The sequence below is a fragment of the Marmota marmota genome, unplaced genomic scaffold (genome assembly GCF_001458135.2).
Source record: "Marmota marmota marmota unplaced genomic scaffold, marMar, whole genome shotgun sequence".
Taxonomy (NCBI): Eukaryota; Metazoa; Chordata; class Mammalia; order Rodentia; family Sciuridae; genus Marmota; species Marmota marmota.
This window is the reverse complement of record NW_026000048.1, coordinates 11,810,819-11,829,403: the sequence shown is the minus strand read 5'-3', so window position 1 is coordinate 11,829,403 and position 18,585 is coordinate 11,810,819. Positions and strand designations below refer to the sequence as shown.

Genomic DNA, 18,585 nt, shown 5'->3' with positions numbered 1-18,585 from the left:
CCATTCAGAAGTCTGTGTTCTACTGATTGGCACTGTGAGTTTCATAAAAAGAAAACCACTCTAAATTATGTGTTAAAGAGGCACATTATCTTTTTGGAAAAGATATGACTGGATATCAATAATAATAGACATAGTAATTTAATAATGATTATTACCAAAATACGTTGTCTAAATGAGCTAAAGCACCCAATTCTGCACAAAAAAGAAAAAACAGATCACTTAAATGACTGTTTAGAAAGTAAATAAATGGTGGCAGTCCTCCTGCAGGACCATCCATTCAATAAGCAACATATTCATGGATCCTGGAGATGGTTCAACATACCTTATCAACCAGTTCCCACAATCTTCTATGAGGTTTTAAGAAATAAAGCACATAAGGGAAAGAAGGGGAGGGGAGGAGAGGGGAGGGACGGGACTCACACTGAAGCCCAAAACAAGTCAATCAAAGTTCCAACCGTTCTTTCAACATTTCTAAAGAAAAAAACTCAGTAAAAGTGGTACCCACCTGCAAAGTACCACATTCTAAATCCTACAGAACATGGGGCCAATCCAAATGGCACTTTATAGAGTAGGAGTGAAAGCTCAGGAGCAGAGCTCATGCACATAGAGTATGCATAAGGCCCTCTGTTCCATTCTTAGCACCAAATAAATATGTTCAAGAGGACCTTTATGCAGTTAAACAGAAGGAGGAGGCCACAAATCAATTTACCTCCCAAATTTTCATGTAATATAAGACATACCTAACATTCTAACTCAATCCCAAGATTTGAGGCACTACATTAAATCTGTGCTCTGTCATTCATGAGAACCCGCCTCTCAGTTGCTGTGCCACCTGGCTTTGTCCTGGGGGATGTCCCACCTGGATTAAATAAAACCACCACCGTCATTGGGAATTCAGAGCCAGGGAATCAGATCTGGATGAGAGGAAACAATTTAAACCAATGTACTTCAACCTGAGGACCCACTCATTTTAAAGAAAGAGCTGCAGAATCCTCTGCTCTAAAACCCAGCAAGGAGACTCATTAGAAAGAATCGCTAATGCTGGAGTAAAAACTTCTTTCTGCTGGTTTACTTTCATAATGAGAAAAATTTGCATACTCATATATAAAAATGTGTCGTTGAGGAAAATTCCACAGCCTCTCGAACAGGCTGGCTTACCCCCCACACCGCAGAGTTCTCAAAGTGACTCACTCATTTACAGCTCAAACTGCCCCTTCCCTGCCTCGCCTGCTCTGCACGGTCCCTCAGGATGACCCAGTGTCCCCCAAAACATTCTGTTGTCCCTGATGGCCCATGAGAAGGTGGCCCTCCCTGTTTATAGAACATCCTCTGAAAGGCACAGGGAGGGCAAAGGATCCAACAGCAGACAAGAAGCTGCACACACCTCCCTGGCCTGCAACCAGATGCACGTGTGGGAAGGTCCTCCGGGATTATGACCTCACACCAGAATATCACTTTGCACAGTTTCCAGATCATTCCATAATCTGTGGCTGCCTTCTGCCTACCGCACGTCTGAGAAGTATTATGTTCATTTTATTGACAAGTAACTGGCAGAGAGGGCCATGATTATCGCACACACCTGAGATAGAAACAGAGTCTTTCCAATGTTTCCTCTTAACACAGGCTCTGCAACTGGCCTCTGAGCTCCTTTCCGACGAATACCAGAGACTATCAGAAGCAGCTTGGGGCAGAACACCAGAGTGACCAGGCAGCCCACCGCAGGACAGCATCACCGCCAAAGAGGAGAGTCAGAAAGAAGAGCACACGTAACTGAAATCACAGGGGGAATTTCTGAACCCAGATTCAATATCCCACCCTGGAATCTGGCCAAGCAGCGGAAGTAGATTCTTTAGTCCTTGCCAAACATGCCAAGGGGCTTTTAAAGATGAGGGAGAGTTATTTTCTTGCTTTCTCCTGCAGGATACTCTGCAAGACCAGGTAGTGTGGTTATGAAGAAACGATTCTCAAGTAAAATCCCAGAAACCATCCATCTGACCCCACATCTGCCCTGCTTAGCTGTGCAGCCTGGGGCCAGTCTCTTCACTCTCTCTGTTTCTTTTCTGGAAGTCAGGAGAAATGGACCATGATCTCTCAGCTATTTTTCCAGTACTAACACTCTATGTCTAACATCAAAAGCAAACAGTAAGAGATAAGATTTTTTTCTTTGTTTTTCCAGCAAAAAAACAAAAACAAAAAAACAGTAGCTGACATAATCTTGACAACCCTGTCACTACACTGAGTACATCACTACAGTGTCCTCTCCACTGGAGAGCGGCCACCACCTCATCACTGCTGGCACTGTTTCCTATATCATCAGGGCCTCCCTGGGCTCCAAAGGGAGGCTTGCATGGAAGTAATCCTTGTGTGATGTGAGTTCTTCAGCACCTGGCAGTCCTGATATCACCCCCATTTCTTTTTTTTAAAGAATTTTTTTTAGTTGTAGATGGACACAATACCTTTATTTTATTTATTGTTTTAATGTGGTGCTGAGGATCAAACCCAGTGCCTCACACATGCTAGGCAAGTGCTCTACCACTGAGCTACAACCCCAGCCCCATCACCCCCATTTCTTGACAATGGATGCAGGGGTTGAAATAACTTCCCCAAGGTCAGGCAGCTTCTAACAGGATGCAAACTTAGGAAGGTTGACTCTTAAGCTAATCAGCTCACAATCTATGGTAAGAGATTTATTCTGTCACCATTGAATATCTGCTATAGCCTGTACCAAGAATATGTGGCCCCTTTCCTCGGGGAGAACAAGGAGACACCAGATAGATCTAGTTGTAATGGAAAGGGAAGACTTGGTTTGACCTCCTGCTCTACCTATTTATTACATTATGTTAAATCTAAGTCCCCTCCTCTGGGGGATAGGAATATCCACTTTGCTGGTTTATTGTGAGGATTCAATGAAACAGTGCTTATAGAAGTCCTAGATAGTTTTTAAATCAAAAAGAAGAATACCTGGACTTAAAATTTCAAAGGATCTGTATAAATTACTCTGGATTTCAGAAGACGAGGTTGGAACAAAAGTTTGTATTCTGACTTGAAAGTTATCTATTAATTTAATTAATTGACATCTATTTCTTACAATTTGTTGTTGGGAGTCATGAGACTTAGGTTCCCTATTGGTTTCTGCTAAGGTGTCCCAAGTGCCAAAGGTACTTTCCTAACAGAAAGATGGAGACAGCCCCCAGGTAAGGGCTCTCTGCTCCCACCTGGGTTCCCTCACTCACCAAATTACATATTCCACACCTTTCTATAAAATGGTCAAAACAGTTTCTGCTCTTTCCTTCTTCATAAAAATATCTCAAGCTCTCCCGATAATATAATGACAGCGGGAATACCTACTATTTGTATAATACCTAACATTAGAACATTTTAACATTAAAAACCTTTCATGTGTGGGCTGGGGATGTGGCTCAAGCGGTAGCATGCTCGCCTGGCATGCGTGAGGCGCTGGGTTTGATCCTCAGCACCACATAAAAATAAAAATAAAGATGTTGTGTCCACCGAAAACTAACTAACTAAATAAATAAATATATAAAAAATTCTCTCTCTCTCTAAAAAAAAAAAAAAAAAACTTTTGTGTGCTTAATTATCTTCTTCAGGTACCTTCAACAGCAGATTTCTGACAGTCTTGAGGGTACAATTTACAGAATGAAGCCAAGTTTTCAATAAAAAGATGTAAGCAACTGATATGTGGTTAACATTTGTGCATGTGTGTATATTTATACAAATATATAGTATATTTACATACGTGTATATACATAGGTACATATACATGTGGGTTTTGGGTCCATCAGTTCTGTAGCCTTTAACAAGAACCAAAATACCACATCTACTACAGCAATATATTTGTTTAATATCCTTGTATGTATCTGGATTCCCAGATGATAATTAATACTTGTCTGTATCATATAGTGAAGACTATTTTTAAAATATTTATAAAAGTGTCTTTAAATGGATATTAAACATCATTTGTCAAATTCCATACAACGATTAATTTAGAAAAAAAAACTCCTTTGATTATACATTGACCAAAACCTGACTTTGACCAGCAAAGCCCCTGACTTTGATTTTAAGACCTGAGAGAAAAAGCTCATTCTATAGCTTTCAAATGGTGAATATTTTTTGTGGGGTAGTGGGGATTGAACCCATGGCCTCACACCCGCTAGGCAAGCACTCTACTACTGAGCCAGGTAAACAATTATTTAAATCATCTAAATAATAACCCTGGATTTCAAATATGCTAAATGAAGTGCATTCACAAATTATATATAATTTAAAATAAATAGGGAGTTACATGTAAAGTTTCACTAAAATAATTTATTTACCCATATAAATAACACCAACAAAATGTAGAAGACAGAATGGACCCAACTAAAAGTTAAACAGTAATAGCAAACCTTTGGTGTATATTTATTTTGTGTTCTGTATTTGCCATCGTCATCTCTCTCATTATCCTTCCACTTAATCTTTCATGTAGTGTGATTCTCCAATGCAAGTTGTTCACACATTTTTTTTTTTTAGAAATACTAGGCTCTAACACACACACACACACACACACACACACACACACACACCACTTTCCTTGGAATCATTTGAGTGGCATTTATATAAATCATTAGCGAATGTAAGTTTACAGAAGAAGGGAGACAATATTTGCCAAGATATATCATGAGAGGAATCGAACCACCACCTTGTCTACACACAGCTGAACTCCCTGAGTAAACACCCACAATAGAGGACAGGGAGGTGGCACAAGGAAATGAGCATGCACATGATTGACACTGTTTCAAAAAGCGTGTTAAAACACATTGTTTCCTCCACTACTCGAAACACCTACAGAGTGATATATATAGTATTAAAGGTGGCAGGAACAGCCAGACTTGATTTAAGCGATTTAAGTGCATTCTGTTGCCATAGGAGAACCATCTCTGCCTCTCAGCTGCCTCCTCTTCTAGAATACACCGGATTGGTGGAGAGAGCTGCCATCCCCATACTCACTGTGATGGTTCACTTTGTGTGTCCATCTGATTGGGTCAAGGGATGCCTCCATAGCTGGTAAAGCATTATTTTAGTGTGTCCCTGAGGGTGTTTCTGAAAGACATTAGCTTTTATTTAAATTAGTAGACCGAGAGAAAAAGGTCTTCTTCACCAATGTGGGTGGGCATCCCCCAACCCCATGAGGCCAGAACAGAACAGAAAGGCAGAGGAAGGAAACATCTGTTCTTTCTGCTCAAGCTGGCACAGTCATCCCTGCCCTCAGACATTGGTACTCTTGGTTCTCAGGCCTTCAGACTCAAGCTGGGACTTATACTGTGGCTCCTCTGGTTCCCAAACCTTTGGGCTGGGGCTGAATCTCACCCGCTGGCTTTCCTGGGTCTTCAGCTTTCAGATGGCACACAGTAGAATTTCTCTGTAACTGGCCTCCGTAACTGCAAAAGCCAATCCCTCATAATAAATCTCCCTGTGTACATCTCCATTTATTCTATTTGGTCTTTTTCTCTGGAGAACCCTAGCTAATGCAGTCACCAAAGCCAGGGAGAATTGGAAGTTAGTGCAGAATTCTCCTTCCCCCTAACCCCTCTTCAGATAATCAGCATCTAAGTCCCAGTGATTGTAGCCTCCTTAATCTCACTGGCTCCCCCACCCCTTGTCTCCCTTCTCACTGCTGTGCCTTTAGTTCAGGGCTGGATTCAGGAAATCCAGTCTCAGAAAGCAGACATGGTACATCAGAGTCAGGTAGACCTTGGTGCTGTGAAATCTCAGAGGCAAGGGCCCATTTGGACATCATCAAGGGGGACACCCTGAAGAGCTTTTCCTGAAGCAGGAAAGTGGGACAGAGGCAATCATCTGCTCCTTTCAGAGGGACAAATGAAACACGGTGTGGGTGGAGAGGTAAAAACTAGAGATCGCCAAGCAGAGGGCTGGCTTACAAAGAAGCTTGGATTCTATCAAGCAGATGGCTTTTGGGAATGAAGGTGGGAGGGCCAGCTTCAGACATGCGTCTAAACCCTCATTCCCACAGTGCTGGAGGAGGCCAACTAACTGTTCCACGAGAGCTACACTCCACGCAATATTTGGGAAGCAGATACCACAGGGAGGGGCACTGCAGAGACACAGTGGTCAGGCCTGCCCAAGCTCATCCGAATATCCTTGTCTTGCAGTGGGGACTACAGCCAATTCTATTTCCCTTCAATTCAAGAGGTGGACAATGTCCAAGAAGTCAATAGAATAAAAACGCATTGATTCTGGATCTCAAGTCAAACCCAAAATGTTCTTAGATTATTGAGATGAACAAAGCACGTGAGAAGGGCACCTGGAAACGCCCAATGTGTCTCCTCGGTCTCTACAGCTGCATTGGCATCAGACCCATTTTATTTCTTCTTACAGACACTCCCAGGTCAATAAAATACACATTGACCTCGGCTGAGTCTATGGTCTCCCTGGAAGGAAGGACCTAACTCAAAAGGAAGTTGAGCAAGGCCCCAGCATCGAGCATAATAAGAGATGAAGTACATCAAACAAGGCAAAACAAGATGGACACAATACCTTTATTTTATTTATTTATTGTTTTAATGTGGTGGGAGGCAGTTAGCCATGCTCGGGACCAGGTGCCTCCACAGAGCCTGGTTTCAACAGGTACAAGATAGGCAGTGACCAGAACCCAGCAGGCCTAGTGTCCTCAGTAGACAGCTCACACATGCATACCCATGGCAAGACTTTGGCCCACACGACACAACACAAGAATAACCATCACCAAGTAACTCACCAGCACACCCCTCAAGCCCTGTTTTACATAAATTGCTTTTTTTTTTTTTTTTTAATCAAGGGAACTTTCAATAAGGAGTTTCCAGGTAACCAAGGGTTCTGGGATCACGAGAGCAATGCCTGATTCCCTGGGTGTGATCACATGGCATTGAGCCATTACTTCACACACTTCCTACTCACATCCTCCATCCCAACGTTACCTCTCCAGAGACTTTTGAGTCCCCTTCTAAGTACATCAGATAGATCCTCAGAAGCTTTACTGGTGCCTGAGAAATTCAAGTATCAGCTTTACTAGAGGTTAGCCATTTTCAGTTATTGGAAAAGTGGTTTTGCTCTCCCCCCAGTCAATGAATTGCTATTGACGTGCATGTTTCTCTGACACACACAATAAACCAGCATTTGGCAGTGATTTAAACAAGCCAACAGGGCCAGTCTCCTGTTGGAACTAAGCTGTGGGAGCCAGAACAAGTCAGATTTAAAGTTACAACAAGTTACCCCTACTAGGAATACAAGGGCTGTTCTAGATTCATATGTTTTGCTTCTTCTGTCCCTTATTTCTTCAGCTTCATGCATCTCCTCTCTTCACCTCTCCTTTAAATGCAGACTGATTATATACTTGCCTTTCTATCCCAGCTAAAGTGCTTTATGTGTTGCTTTAAAATTAGATTTGGGCAGCGCTTGCCCTCTAACTCAATAATACCACAGAAATCATAAACTATAATCCAAGCGAGGTGTATATCGTGGATGACGTTCTATTCCATATGCATAAGAGCTCCGTGCGTGCAAATGCAGCTAGCCATTCTGTCTGGAAAAGCTCGTGATGAGTCATATAGATCCAGCCCACTGAACACCAGCTCAGGCCAGCAGCTCTCCCTGCTGCATAGCAACAGCCTACCACGATGCTTATCGGGGGTTTTTCCCTTGGAGCTTGGCTTAATATCTACTTATCAAGTAGAAAAAAATCATTTTGGAACTATTTTCAGAGCAAGTACAAAGACATCCATAAGGATATATTAGCTGCATTACTTTTACCCAATGAAATAAATAAATCTCTCACCCTACAATAAACTTAGCAGGTAGGAGGGCAAGCAGCCTCTCAAACCGGCCTCCTTGGAGGAAACAGCATGTAAATATACTAACAACCAGGGGATATGGAAGAATTCAGAATAAAGCAGGTCTACCAGGGACCCCTCACCACCACCATCTACAATGACTCGTTCAAAGGGTCAAAAGTATTTTTTAGTATGTTGTTTCAGAAAATTTTAATATCCAGCAAGTGCAGATCACAGGTGGGCTCCAGCCCTGGATAATCAACTAGTCATCTCCACTTGGACATCCCCAAGAGCCCAAATTCTCCATGTCCAAGTCAGAACCCGTCACCTACCCTCCTGCTTTTATATTTCTGATCTCAATTAATGAGGTCACTAGCCATCCAGGCATCCACATCAGAAACCCATGCTTATCTTGGAATCCTATCTCTCCCTCGACGTCTCCTACTCTTTCCAAATCTCTACATCCTGGAGATGTCACTGAGCTCACCCCTTCACATCAGTCTCAACCCCACAGCCCCTGTTTTAATTTGCAGCTTCTTCATTTTTCTACTGATTCTTCCGATGACCTCCTAACTACTCTCCCTCCATAGCAAGTCCTCTACCTCCAACCTAAATAAGTTTTGCCACAATAATCTTCATGAAAAATCCTGGTCATGGTGCTCTGCTCATTAAAACCCCTTGGTGGCTTCTCAGGGATAAGTTCAAAGTCCAAAGTAGGGTACACAAGGCCCTCCACAATCCAACCTCAGGTCCCCCCAGGCATCACCTTGAACTGTTTTTTCTGGTGATAGGAGCCACTTGGAGTTCCCGAGCCCCCTGGCCTGTCTCCCATCTTGAACCTCTGTTTGGGCTGCTCCTTCTGATTGGAATGTCTTCTGCCTTTCTGCCCCAGCAAAATATACACATTATATGGACATCCCTCTTCTACACAACCTGTCCTCAACCCCACTCTGAAAGAAGAACCAGGAGGCTGGGGATATAGCTCAGTTGGTAGAGGGCTTGCCTCGCATGCACAAGGCCCTGGGTTCAATCCCCAGCACCACAACAATAAATAAATAAATTTTAAAAAAATATAAAAGAAGAACTAGGAATCCCGTCTCTTAGGCGCCTGGTCATGCTTATATAGCAGCATCCAAAACTTGACTGCACTAATTAGATCTCAGGGGGCAAGAACTGCATCTACAACAAGCCCAGAAGTGCTTCCAGATGCAGGCTAGGAAACTGATTAATATTTGTTAATGATTGAATGTCTCCATGACAGTATTTTAAGAGTCATTCCAAACTGTTTTCTTTCTTTGGGCTGCTTATGATGTGGAATTGCCTCTTATTCTACTTTTAAATCACTTTCAGAGAACCAAAATAAATAAATAAATAAATCAGTACAAGAGATAAATCACTTCCTATCCCCCAAGAAATCATTTCTTTGTTCTTGACTCCTGAAAGAAGAGTCATGCTTGAAGCGCTTGCACAGCGAATGATAGTGAGAAACTATCAAACTATCCAACAGGAGACTGGCCCTGTTGGCTTGTTTAAATCACTGCTAGATGACTAGTTGATGCCTATGATTTGTTCCAAATCCTTTCCGGCGCCCCAGGTTTTCAATGCCCTCACCCTGGAAGTGATTATGAGTCACACACAGGGTAGAGACACTACCCTGTTAAATTAAAGCAGAGTGTCCGTGGCATAAACCAAGACTGGCTTATAATACCTACATCCATGACTCCTGGGATGTGGATGGAAAATAACATTAAGAATAGAAATTGACTTCCTCGGTGTTTTTACTTCTAAGCCCACAAGGGAGCCACATAAAAATAAAGGTGCCACCCTCAATTCAGCAGTAGATGCCCCATGCCCAAAGCCAAACCCTTGAAAGGCCCTGGGGCTACCCACAAGTCTTTCTAAAATGCCAAATATCTGCAACTTCATGGCACCAGCGGATCATTTCTCTGAGCACTGATTTCATATTGGAAGATGGGCAATTTAAATAAATGTTTCATTAACATAGTGTTTTCCTGCTTGATGCTAATGTTCTTAATTTGTTTTTCCAGACTCCCTTCCATAGAATCATTTCCTGTGATGCCTCTCAGGACAATCTGAAACTCTTTGGGTCCCTAATAGACAATTCAGAGAACCTAGAAACCAACCAAACAGCCAAACAAATAAGCAAAAACCCTGACACTAAAAAGCTACTGAGACCCATTTGTCCTGAAATACACATCAGAAATGCTCTGGGTTCTTGTTTGAGTCACACAAAGGTCAGAACAGGATGGACCGTCCTGACCACCTCCGTGGTGCTGGGTTTGGACAGATGGTGGTGAAGCATTGTTCAGTGGGGCACGATGGTCCCAGAACATGAGTGAGGCACAACTTCTGCAGGAAGAATGCAGAATGTCTGACATTTTGTTTTCAGGCCCTAGAAGGCTTGCTCCCGCTCTGCTGTGTTTATCTGTACCAGGACTCTTGCTAGGTTGTGATTCCAAACCCCAAAAATTTCAAGGATATTTCGAACATCTTTTATTAATAGCAACACAAAAATTTCCATAGCTCATTGTTCAGATAAATGCCAGACAAGTAAAAGCAGGTGCCATATAAGGGCTCATTCCCCCAAACTTGGTGAGACAATGGCTCGATTCTAATGCGGTGGGGAGAAACGCCGAGCACAACACTAAAGCGTGGATCCGTCCACATCAGAATACATTGTGTGCACATTTTCTAGAGGGGGAGACGGGATTTTGATTCGGTCTTATTATACATGGAAGCAAAACTAAAACTCAATGAAGAGGTGAAGCACATAGGCAATCAACACTGGACTCTTCTGGGTGCCCCGTGCCATGTCTGTGGCAGAGAGGAGGAAAACACCATCCCAAAGCCCAGAACCAGCTCTGCCACAAGTGAACTGCACAGAAAGAGGCTTTGGATGTGGGTCTTTGTTTTGTGAGCTTCATCTCCCTCTTATAAAAGAAAGCCAATGTAACAGCAATCATAATGGTGCTCAGAGCAGGGGTGGCGGCAGCTTCCCTTCCTGGGGCACTTCCTGTGCAGCAGGGCTGAGGTCAGCGCTTTGCACACACCTGGCAAGTGCCTGGTCACTTTCCCCTTTCCACACCCTGCAGTGGAGAGGAGGTGAACTCCACTGCACAGAGGGGATGCTGTTATTCAGGAACTGGTCACTCAGCCAGAATGAATGGCAGGCTCTCCTTTCAAGTCTGCCTGACATCTGGGCTCTGTGGAAAGGCTAACTACCTCCAATGGCTGCCAGTGGATTTTACTAGACAGACCAGATCTAAGTGGAAAGGGCTTGGGAAGTGTTGTGTGAGTGTCAGTCATCATCTGCAGAGGCCTCCGGCCAGCAGCCAGTGGCCCCTCTGACCTCTGGGAAGCCCAGCCTGGCAGGCAGGAGGAAGGACACGGGGGCAGCGTGGGAGGAGGGCCAGGCGGCCTCCTGACACTTACTTTCTCAGCACGGCGATCTCATTCTCTATACTGCTTTCCTTGCCCTTCAGCGCCTTCTTAGGGATGCACTTCACTGCGAAGAGTTTTCCAGTTGCCTTCTCTTCGGCTAAAACCACTTCAGAAAAAGCCCCACTGTGAATAGAGAGAGAGAGAAAAAGAAGACTTAAGAGTCCAGAATTCTAGTTTTGCGGCTGCTCCTCTGATCCTATCTCCAAAGTCTGGGTAAGGACAGCAATAGGTCTGATCGCAGGCCTTACAGCTGCTGCTTATCCAGCACGGCTCCTTACAAACATCCCCGTGCAAAGAAAAACCCAGACAAGTGTGTCCTCCCACAAATGGACAGTGGATGTCGACACAGGTTTGGACCAAAGGGACACCGCAGGATGACCTAGGTTGGCCATCTGCAGGGCCACCTGCACAAAGGGGTGACAGCATTCCCCTGGAGCCAACAGGAAGAGTCCTGGGGCAGGATCCTCCTGCAGAGAAAGACCGGGTCTATCTGCATTTGTCAGCCCCTCTCACCTCCACACAGACTAGAAAGTCCTACTGAAATTCCCAGATTCCCCACAGGAAGGTTTCAGAGCGCTTCACAAACATTGAATTAATTCTTGCAGATAGGTAACGATGTAATTACAGTGTGAGTCGGTGCAACACGTGGTATTGACACGGGGTTAATTAATCGGTAGGGGTAGGCAAGTTTTCATTAAGCAGCTTATTTCCTTCTCAAACCAAACAAACAAATAAGGACCACACAGTGGGGAAGACGTGCCTGCCTGAAAATATAAATTTAACTCTGTTAGGACACAGCCACACACTGGAACCAAGATGTCTGGAACCAGAAAGCCTGTCTCTCTCCCCAGAGGTGCCACACCCGGGCTGGGGCCAGAGGCCCCAAGAACTGAGACACACAGACAGCCTCCTCCACCGTCTCCAGATTCAGGGACTGGGTTCACAGTACACTAGCCAGGGAAACCCCATGACATACTGAGCTGTTCTCCGTTCCCCAACTTCAGGAGCATCTCTGAGTTCCTCGAGAGATGCTAAAGATGTCTTCTACACAACCACGACTAGAGACAAACTCTGCTGCATCGATAGAAACCACCAGAAGCATCCATGTGGCCCCAAGGCTTTGGGGCTGCATTCTTCAGTCAAGAGCAAAGTGTTGGCTCAGCCAGGAGGATGTACCTGCCCTCGCTCTCCTTCCCCATCTGACAGGACCCAAGAAGACAAACACATAATTTAAAAATCCCTTCCAGAGAGAGGAATTCCCGTCCAGTTGGTGCACCCGACTGTGGGTCCTCGGGACACAGATCCTACTGGAATGCTAACTCTCAGGACAGAATTCCATCTGTCTTTAAGGCTGGAATCCAATTACACAAACCTGAGGGGCAGAATATGGTCCATCCACAAAATACTCACAGGGAAAATGTCAGAACAAGGACCTTCTGCCCAAATCCATAAATTATTAGCAAGTAGGATTCTCCCCTCAGAAGACTCTACGCTGAGCCTTCTGGAACCAGCCAGAACAATAATCATTAAATATTAAGACATTAAAAACCCACAACGGTGATGGAGGAAATCAAACTGCGCTGATAATACTTGGTCACTGCCAGTGGCTTTGGCCCAAGAAAACCAGTTCAGAACAATATCGGAGACTTGCCCTGAGCGCAGGACCCCTGCCTCCCTCTGCTCTAACTGAGGGGCTTCGCCTCACAGAGGGCCCCTGGATGGAAGAAGACCCTTAACTTTGGAGTAGGTACGTGCTTCCTTCCCCCATCCCCCAGAAGGTGGAACAAGGAGTGTAATGGGGAGAAACATCAGGGCTCAAGCACCCTGGGTGACTCTGTGCCAGATATCCCACTCATTCCCCTTCGGTTTCCACCTGAGTCCCTAACTCTGGGCTGCTGCAGGGAGCTGGAGCAGGGTGATACAGTGGTGTCCCTAACTGTGGGAAGGAGGGACTGTTTGTGATCCTGGGCACAGATAGGTACAGGAGTCCCCAGCTTGACAATCCTGAGCCAGCCAACGAGGCATCTGTGGAAGGGCTCCGAGAAGGCTGAAGACAGACAAAGAATCCCCAGCCACAGTTACCAAGTCATGCCGCAAAGCCAAGGATATAGTTGTCCCATCATCTCAGAATGAAGGCTAGCCTGCATTTGCAATCCCAGAGACATCCCCAGAAGAAAGGAAAGCAGGGACCTGGACAGAGATTTGCACACCCACATTCACGGCACTATTCACAGCAGCTAAAAGGTAGAAACCATCCAAGTGCCCACTGACGTGGTCAACACACACAATGGACTATTACTCACCCTTAAAAAGGAAATTCTGACACATGCTGAAATATGGATGAACCTTGAGGATGTGGGCTCGTTGAAATAAGCTGGTCACAAATAGACAAATGCTATATGGTCCCACTTATGCAAGATCTTTAGTTGAGTAAAATCCATAGAGACAGAAAATAGAACAGTGGTTGCTGGAGAGAAGGGAGAGGGACAGTTATTGTACAGTGGGGACAGAGTTTCTGTTTGGGAAAATGAAAAAGTTCTGAAGACGGACGGTGGTGATGGCTACAAAATATCATGAATGTACTTGAGGCCATTGAACTGTAATTTTAAAATGTAAAAGTCTATGGTATGCCATCTGACCAAAATAAAAAAATAAAAATAGAACGTCTGCCCACTTTTTTTTTTTATTTCCACTCAATGGCTTTCCTTGAGAAGAGAGACCACTGGAAAAGTTAGATAACCCTTTTCACTCATTACTTCCCTAGAGGGAAGAGGAATCATGGGAATGATCACAGGGTACCAGATGGCATGTACCACTTGACATTTACCAAGGGCTTTGGCATCTATCAACTAACCCAGTCCTGACAACCCCACTGAGTACAGTGCACAAGTGGAAGCTACTGTCCCTCCATGTCAGACAGGAGAGCACTGAGCTCAGTCACAGAGGGAGTGCAGAGCAGAAAAAAAAAACCCTCTGAGGTCCTTCTCAATACAGAATGCGGGGCTAATGCTCTCTGCGCCAGGCGGCCACCTCAGGAGTCTGAAGGTGACAGTGTCCGGGTCAGGCCCTCTGGCTGGGGCCCTGCCTTCACTCGCAAGCTGCAGGTCCACTCACTTTCTTATTTAGCCAAACGAAGTGAGTTCATCTTCCCTAAGACTTCCAAAGACAGAGCTCAGGTCTTCTTAGAGGATATACGACTAGCAAAAATTTTTATTGTTTCTACAATAAACAAAAATCACTTGAAGACGCTTTCCCTGTTCAAGAAAGCTAATTTAAAAACATCAAAAAACAAAACTCATGAATGAAGAGTGGTTTGGACACCCTCAATGTAATTACACAGCACCACGGTTGCGGAAGGGGGTCAGGGAGGGACAGGGAGCTGGTGGCAGGAAGTACTACAGGAAGGAAAGTGGATCTGAGAACCCACAGAGCCTTCAGACAACCCAAGAAAATAAAATCCAAGGAACAAAAGCAGGGACAAAGAATGACAATGTCTTAAAAATACAAAGAGGTCAAGGCAGGTTACGCTGGGTCAGTCATAAAACACAAGCTCTGGGCATTTAAGATTGAATGGTAGCCAGGCGGTAGCGCAGGCCTGCAATCCCAGCTACCCCGGAGGCTGAGACAGAAGGATCCCAAGTTCAAGGCCAGCCTGGGCAAAGAGTGGGAAGGAAGGTGGGTAGGGGCAAGCACGGAGTAAATTAAACTCCATGCAGGTCTGATTATGTCCAAAATGAACCCAAATGTTATGTACAACTACAATGCGTCAATAAAAGCAGAATAAAATAAAAAGGGCAGGGATGCAGCTCAGTGGTAGAATGCTCCTGGGTTCTATCCCCAGCATATCTCTCTCTCTCTCTCTCTCTCTCTCTCACACACACACACACACACACACACACACACAAAGAAAGCTGGATGGCAGGGAGCTCAGCCAGCTGCGATTCCACTTGCATCTGGAGATGCATGCCTCAAACCGTCCACACCATGCCCTCTCCTCTGCTTTCTGCAAGCTGACTGCTTCTCTTACCACCACTTGACTGGAACCTGGAACCAGGTGGCCTGCCCCCCCCCCGGGGCTCCCCATTGCTAAACCCAGCCGTGGCTTCTCACTGCTGGTCTTACGGGTCTCTGTGTGCCATGTGATAGCCTCCATTTCCTTCCTAAAACTCTTCTTAGTTCCATGACATTGTTCTCTTCTTCCATCTTTCCATCCACTCTTTTCTCCATCCCCACCTGGTCCTCTTCCCCACTTCAACCAGCAGTGACACTCAAGGTCTCATCCTTACAGTCCTTCTGCCTATTCTAGGTTCCCGACCCTGAAAAATTCTGCTTGTCTTCCTAGTTTCAACACCCTCCTACCCAGAGATGGGTCTCCTAAGCTTTGTCTATATTTGAATTTTCTTCACATGCAAAAGATTCTCTCTGACTTCCACTAACTCACTGACCCTGCTAGACGCTTGGGTCATCCATTAAATGGCTCAAAGGCTCAAATACCCTGTATTCTTCCAATCCTCCACCACTGCTCCTGTGAATTACCTGCCCAACACCCTCCTGGTCCCTGTTCCCCCAGCAAATCTACCTTCTATCCACCTCCTATCTGCTCCTGGAATTGCTTTTCTAAAACAAAGATCTGGTTAGGTTGTCCCCTTTTTTTAATTCTTTGAGGTTCCATGTCCACAGAATCAGGTTCAAATCCTCTGCAAGTTAACCAGGCATCTGAAGCCCCTGCAAACCCGACCAACTCGGTGGGCCCATCTACCACTATAGCCTCCCCTCCAACACCCTCAGCCCCCACCACACACACCTCACCTTCACCCAACCACGCCACTAAACGGCAGTTTCCCATACTTGCCCATGCCCTCTCACACCACCCACCTTTGCTCAGGCACAACTCACCACCCCTTTCCTTGAATGTCATTTATCCGTTTGCTTGGCAAAATGCCATTTTTTTTTAAAGGTCCAGGTATATTTCCTCCTCTGTTGAGGTTTCTCAATTGCCTCTCACCTGGACAGAATGACACCATTCTGAGGCACATGGCTTATACCTACATTTCCCCACTGACATGTATCACTGCAAGCCTCAGGGTTTTGTCCATAGGAGCACAGGGGTTGGGCCTGATTCTGTTCTGTCTCCATACCCAATGGTTCTGGGCACCAGCTGGTGTCCAAGACAGTTTTGATGATCACCATTATTTGGGAACTCTCTTCTGATTCTCAGCTGGCTCTCCACATTTTTGCTGTGCTGAAAATCCAGAAAATAAATAATATTCTCTAATAACTTTCCACTCAATGTTGAGAAGAACCATTTGTCTCTTTCCTCCTCCCACCATGAGACTGCAAGTCTCCGAATAAGCCTATGGAGAAAGGCCCTCCAGGGTTTCTCATGAGGCATAAAAATTCTTTTGAGTCCTTCCTGATCCATCTTAAACCTTTACTCATATGACTGAATGTGTAAGTAAAAATCTACCGTTCAATGGTCCTGAGATCACCTTTGATCTTGACTGATAAAATGTTAAATTTGTGGATTTATGGTACAATATTTCTTCCTATAAACCTTCATCCTGCTGAATAAGATAAATAAAATCTGATAGTAAAATAGAAAGCAGATTTTAGATGAAAAGACATTAGAAAATACATAATCATGGCAGAAATAAAAATTCCAGTATTCTGAAAATCGCCCTTTTTTCAAGTTGTAACAAAACATTTATTTGAATTATAAAGAAAGCCATTATTCTGTTTATAAAAATACCAAGTTTCCACCAAAATTAAATCTCTGTGACAAATTATCAGAGAGGTCAGACAAAAAGCTATTCTTGAAATGCTAAATATTTTCTGCACCTGGAGATAAGCTATACAAATTGCTAAAGTTGAATCCTTCCCCCTTTTTTTCTACATTTCAAAGAAAATCAAATCCTCACCTGGGGGCAGCTGCCTCTGATTGTAAGCCAGGAGAAAACAAACAATCTTTTGAGAACTGTATTTCCAGAACTAAAGGGGATGTCATGTTTTCTAAAGAATTCTAAACAACTACTCTTTTTTTTTTTTTTTTTTAATTTTAATATTTTTTTTTTTTTTTTTTTTTAGTTTTTTGGCGGACACAACATCTTTGTATGTGGTGCTGAGGATCGAACCCGGGCCGCACACATGCCAGGCGAGCGCGCTACGGCTTGAGCCACATCCCCAGCCCTAAACAACTACTCTTTTAACTTTCATAAATGATGGCTTCTGAGAAGGCTGTTTTGTTTTGCTTTTGTTTAGTAGTTTCCAGACTGGGATTCTGTTGTTATGATGGCAGATTACCTACCCACACTACCTACCCAGAGGTAACCCCCACTGCGTCTCCACACACCTGGGCACACGCAACGGTCCATGATCAATGGGAGGACAAGGCAAGGAAGTAGGCTAGGCTCTGGGAATGCCTCAGCTTCCTGATTTCCCAGAAAAGGCAGCAAAAGATTCTTTTACTTTCACTAACCATGTACCCTGAGGATGCCTTGGCTAAAAACTGACATGTGAACTTCAGATACACATGTACCTTCCAGTGGTTAAAAAATATTCATAGAGCCATGCAGAGCATCTTAATTCCAGATCTGTGGCTTCTACTGAGACCAGAACTCAGAGCGAGGCCAAGCCCATAGATATGCTGGCGAACTCACCCCCTCACTAGCAGTCATTATTATAAAAAGCAGAAGCCAGGTCTGCTGGCGTGCACCTGAAGTCCCAGCTACTCAGGAGGCTGAGGCAGGAAGATCCCTTGAGCCCAGGAGTTCAGGGTCAGCCTGGGCAATATAGTAGGACCCTGCTTCTTTAAAAACTCTTTTTTAAAAAAGAAACTGTGGTAACTGCTTTCCCAAATTTTAACAATCTTTAACCTTAATTGTTAATAACAAATATCAAATAAAAAGGTAGTACCCAGGCTGCCTTTAGGTGTGCCTAAAAAGCACACCACTTAATTTCTGTTCTCACATAAGAACAATTTAATCACAAAACGAGTTAAACTTAAACCTCGAAACAATTTATTGGGACTGGCTCATTTCAGATGCTCCACCATGTCAGTCAAATTGAACTGAAAAAAAACTCCTTTAAAAGGCTCCTCTGACTCCCAACAAGGATCAGGAATTCTAGAGCTGTCTCTTTGATGCATGACAGTACACTAAACCAACCATTCAGTACAATTATATCCATCCCAAATTAGACCAAAAGATCCTCAGATGGTGCTAAAATGATCTGCCCTATTAGCTTAGAGTCAGCTACTATTGGCTCATTGCCTTTTTCTGCTTTTTAGTCATTCTACATA

General features: G+C 44.3%; 1 protein-coding gene across 5 annotated transcripts in view; it reads right to left on the bottom strand.

The window, feature by feature from the left end:
- The window catches only part of Camk1d (calcium/calmodulin dependent protein kinase ID), a 382,840-nt gene that overhangs the window by 215,757 nt on the left and 148,498 nt on the right, over positions 1-18,585 (bottom strand). For 4 of the 5 annotated variants that reach the window (XM_048812664.1, XM_048812665.1, XM_048812668.1 and 1 more), the window contains one exon: positions 11,280-11,411. The exons of the other annotated variant lie outside the window; for it this stretch is intronic. In XM_048812664.1, coding sequence (XP_048668621.1) covers positions 11,280-11,411 — 132 coding nt within the window. Of the gene's footprint in view, positions 1-11,279; positions 11,412-18,585 lie in introns of those variants that run through there. 5 annotated transcript variants of the gene reach the window in all.